Below are 5,022 nucleotides of genomic sequence, written 5' to 3'. Positions count from 1 at the left end.
TCTCTATTTGCAACTTTTTGAGAAAGGACCATACTACCTTCCACAGTGGTTGCATCATTTTACACTCCCACCAACAGTGAACGAAGGTTCCAGTATTTCTGTCTCATGGTCTGTACTTTCTGACTACCATTCCTTTCTCATTGTTTCCAATTTTTGCATTCTAGTCTCCAATAATTGTTAATGCATCTTGATTGCATGTTTGATCTATTTTTTACTACAAAAGCTGTTAGAAATCCTCAGTTTCCTCCTGTTTGGCTTTAGTTGTTGCTGCATTATGTTTTTAAATAATAGACATGTTAATAAGTCTTCCTTGTGTGTATATAGATAGTATTCTATTGCTCACAATTGAACTTCAACATAGACTTTGAAATTATCATTTTTATTATGAATAACACATCGATCTTTCTCAGTTTTTCATTTCTAGCATAGAATAGTCTGATTCATCATGGCCTGTGCCAGTCCATTTCAGTAATGTCAATCTTCATGCATTATATTTCATCTTTGACAACTTGCAGTTTTCATACATTAATAGTTTGTACATTTCATGTTCTGGTTATTAATGATTGTTTGCAACTGTTTCTCTTCATATTTGAGTGACTTCCCATCTGAGCTCTACCTCAGATGTTACAACTGTCTGCCTTTCTCTGTAATTCATAGGGTTTTCAAAGTTTTGTTGTTTCAGAAGTGATGGCCTATCTATCTTCTTACTTTGTCTTAATTTGGGAGCTGTGCTACAGCATGTCTGCCATAAATGATCCTTCTAGCATTCAACACACCTGTGGCATAATTTCCAACATCACAGAAACCTACACATTACACAACTACAGCAAACTAACCGACAAGTACTGTATTAATAAACAAGCTAGTATATAAAAAACCATCTATAAAAGTAATTAGCATCATACAAATCAATCCCTGATAATAATAAACTAAGAGATGTTGTGGCTCATACAGCAAACCATAAAGATAATCAGGCTTACAAATCATGGCATTGGACCCTTTGTCTAGCCCCAGCTAATGAACTTGATGGAGCAGTAGGATTAAAGTTATGCTTCTTGTTTCAAAGTGTGGTCAAGTTGGCTGCAACTCATAGTGACCACATATAAGTGTCACAGAATAAATTGTTTCCTAGTCTTGGGCCATTTCAGGCTTTTCCTTTGGCTGTTGTGTCAATCAGCTCATTAATCAGCTCTTTAAGAGTTGCCTTCATTTTCACTGCCTAGCATGATGCCTTTTTGTGAAGATTGTGCTTTCTTAATTGTGTATTTGAAGTAACTGAGAAGAAGTCTTGCTCATCTCTCTTGCAAGGAGAATTCTGGTTGCATTTCTTCTAAAAGTAACTTTTTGGTTCTTCTGGTAGTCAAAAAGTGTTTTCAGTATTTTTCACCATCATCACAGTTCAAATAGATCCATTCTTCTCTCTTCCTTTTTCATTATCCTTCTTTCACATGCATGCATTTGGGTCATGCAGCATGCAAAACAATGTTAAGATAAAAAAATGAGAAAGAAAAAAGGAATTAAAACCCCAAATAGGGAGCTGTGGTGGTTTGGGGTTTGTTTGGGGTTTTTTTTTCCCCTTAAAAAAAATACACATTGGTTTGCATACAAAATTTGTATTGTGTTTTACACTTTCCTTCATTTGCAGTATATTTCATATAGTCATTCCATATATTTTATAAAATAATCCTTACTGAATTTTGTCAGCTGCATGATTTCTGATATTTATGAAGAAACAAACTACCATAGGTAGCTATTACAGTCAGTTTTATTTTTTCTGTTGATATACATTATTGTTATCAGATCATTTGCAACTCATATGAATGTCCTTTGTATCATAGAATGAAATGCTATCTTGTCCTATTTGTGTCTGCCATTTTGAAATGGTAATAAAGATAAATATAGTTTATTAAAAATAAATATAGTTTTGATAGTATTTTAAATTTTTTTAGCTTGATTTTTAGAGTTTTCCTTAATTATTGCATCTTCATTGCAAATGTTACAACTCCTCTTGCAACCGTTAATCTTGTTTCACATTTATCTTTATTTTCTACTTTCCTCTCGTTGAATAGATTCTCATTATCTTTATGTTTAGACCAGATATATTTATGTTTGTCGTTTGTAAGATACAAAATGCGAGTTACTATAAATTGAGAATGTGAAAGTGTTTTTCACATGAAGGAGGGTTATTTGGTTCTTTGTAAAGCATAGCTTATTAGGAAGCATAGTGCTGCAGTAACAGCACATGGGCTGATGTCAACTCCTAGCTCCACTTATGAGCAGATGATTTTAAGTAACATATTTATCTTTTCTGATCCTCAATTTCTCTCTCTCTCTTTTTTTTTTTAATCTGAATCACAGTTTTTGCATGAATTGCTGGCCACAGCATCTACACCACACTCATTGCTGTCAAGTCAGAACAACTCATAGCTGACCCTCCCTTGCACATCCAGGGCTGTAAATTATATGGGAAAAGATTGTCCGTCTTTCTCCCAGGCAGCCACTAGTGGATTCTAGTTACTTTAGAATTGTGTTCTTTGGGTTAATAGCGCAGCTTCCTGTGTGCCACCAGAGCTCCCCACACACAACAAGTTGTAGTCCTAGTCTCCTTTTCATCTATTATTGTCTCTTTCCCTCTTAGCAGTGAGTGACCATGGAATGAAATCAAAATACTTACCATATTTAAATAGATATTTTCAGCCTTTAAACCATTTTCCAGTGTCAATAAGAAATCTTTAAGCATGAGAGCAACAGTCTGTCTAGTCATTGATTTTTGTGTGGTGAGACATACAGCATAGGCTGCTTCTGTCAGGTATAAAAATACACCATCTCAAATGAATGGATTAAGACATTTTGGTATATTAACACAATGGAATACTCAGAACCAAGAACATAGGAGAGGCTAGACACCCATATACTGAGTGGATTAACTCAGTGTCATAAGGACAGACTGCATAAGACCATCATTTTAAAAACTGGAAGATAATTAGTAAGATGTATATTAAATTCAAAAAGGGGAAGGGGGAGGGCTGAGGGTCAGAAGAGGGAGAAGTGATGCGGTTGCAGAATTGGTGGGCAGAGGGAGGGGTGATGAAATTAGGAAGAATCCAGTGAAGACCTGGAAAAACGAGGTGATAGTAGGCATAGATCAGTGGTGATTTGTTTTTATAAAGCACGATGTATGGGGATGATGTATGAAACACAATGTAGTGGACGAATGTGTGAAACAGTGTATATGAATGAAAAACAGTTTAGAAATTTTATATGCAAACCAGCATAAAATAAAAATATTATTTACCTTAAGTAAATGGCCTAGTGGCAGGAAGCTGTGTTGCAATGCCAAAGGCACACAGTTTGAATGCACCAGCTGTTCCATAGGAGGAGAGGCAATCTCTCATGTCATTAACTGCCTCTGAAAACCCGCTGAAGAGTCGGTTCCAACTCAGCAGTACACAGCAACAATTAACAAGTAAATGACAGTGAATTAATTTTATTTTGTTCTTCAAGGATGTAGGGAACTCTGGTGGCCGAGTCCTTAGGGTGTTTTGATGCTAAACCAAAGGGGCCACCTCTCTCTCAGTTCAAATTAGCTGGCAGCTCGTAGGAAAAAGATGAGCTGTCTCCTCCTAGGTGATTTGCAACCTCTGAAAATCCACTGGAGAATCACCTATGAATCTGTTCCAGCTTGACAGTGATGAGTGACTGAGATTCAAAAACATGAATGGCTGAGAAACAAAAATAAGTGATAGATTTTTAATCAGGCTTGAAGTTTGAAAATTATTATCAAAATAATTTGCTGAAAACCTTTACCAGGAATTTTAACAATAGAAATATTTTCATATGTTAGTAATACAATTTGTTTCCTCTAACAGGAGAGCCTGACAAGGAGCTGAATCCTAAGAAGAAGATTTGGGAACAAATCCAGCCTGATCTTTACACTAATGCTGAGTGTGTGGCTACATATAAAGGAGTCCCCTTTGAGGTGAAAGGAAAGGGAGTGTGTCGGGCTGCAACTATGAGCAACAGTGGAATAAAATAAGATGGCTTCGCTGCTAAAATTCACTGGAAAAAAATTAAATGACATTAAAATGGAATATATTTGTCACATGTACCTCAAAATATGACTGGCTCATTTCTGTGTTACTGCTCTTCTAGATTTTATTAAATATCCTTTACTTGACCTGTATTATTTTAAATTGAGAAACACGACATTTTTATGCAATGTCGTTCATAATACTGGTAAAAAGTAGCCTACATTTTATATTCATTCATTTGGGGGAGATGTTGGTTACCTAGTTCTTTAGACTTTATATAGTTAGATCACTTGAACTAGATTAAAATTTCATTCCTTACTTGTGGGCATATGTGCATAAAATGTGAGTTTATATTCCTATATTACAGGTGTCCTCTCCAAAAATTCTAGTTGGAATATTTGGCCCACTTTTAAACTTGTCATATTTTAATATTATTATAAAAATCAAGTATATATTTGAGAAAGCTTTAAGCATCATCAAAACTAGGGAAGATCATTATTTGCTGTTGCTGCTAAACTGTCATAGCCTTGATTTAGAGTACTTACAGTAACTTTTTATGAAACAGAAAATGTTAAGCATTTTTTGTTGGTTATAAAAATAGTTGATGAAATTTTGACTGAAGAATAGAGACATTCTCACACATTATTCATAAAAGTTATTTTTATTCTAATTTTCTTATAAAGATTTTGAATACTTATTAAAAGACTGCAGAAATACTGGTGGCACACTAGCTGCTTGTCTACTAAACAAAAGGCTGGCAATTTAACTGATGAGCCATTCCATTGGAGAACGATTTAGCAGTCTGCATCCATAGAGATTTACAGCCTTGGGGGCAGCTTTGCTCTGCCCTGGAGGCTAGGCTACTGAGTCACAACTCCACTTCATGGCAGTGAGTTTAAATAGATCATTTATAGCTTACTACAGAATAGAGCAAGGTTCAGATGTGTCGTTCATGAAAGGATAACTGAATCGAAGTTGACTCATGGCACCT

General features: G+C 35.3%; 1 protein-coding gene across 1 annotated transcript in view; it reads left to right on the top strand.

The window, feature by feature from the left end:
- Positions 1–4,036, top strand: part of AIMP1 (aminoacyl tRNA synthetase complex-interacting multifunctional protein 1) — a 45,982-nt gene extending 41,946 nt beyond the window's left edge. Inside the window, exon 5 of the mRNA XM_006881154.1 lies at positions 3,870–4,036. Within this exon, the coding sequence (XP_006881216.1) occupies positions 3,870–4,036 (167 nt within the window). The remainder of the gene's footprint in view (positions 1–3,869) is intronic.
- The last annotated feature ends 986 nt before the right edge of the window (positions 4,037–5,022 follow it).

The sequence above is a fragment of the Elephantulus edwardii genome, unplaced genomic scaffold (assembly GCF_000299155.1).
Source record: "Elephantulus edwardii isolate Elephantulus edwardi_28Jun2011 unplaced genomic scaffold, EleEdw1.0 scaffold00012, whole genome shotgun sequence".
Taxonomy (NCBI): Eukaryota; Metazoa; Chordata; class Mammalia; order Macroscelidea; family Macroscelididae; genus Elephantulus; species Elephantulus edwardii.
The sequence above is the reverse complement of the archived record's forward strand: the minus strand, read 5'-3'. Positions and strand labels throughout refer to the sequence as shown.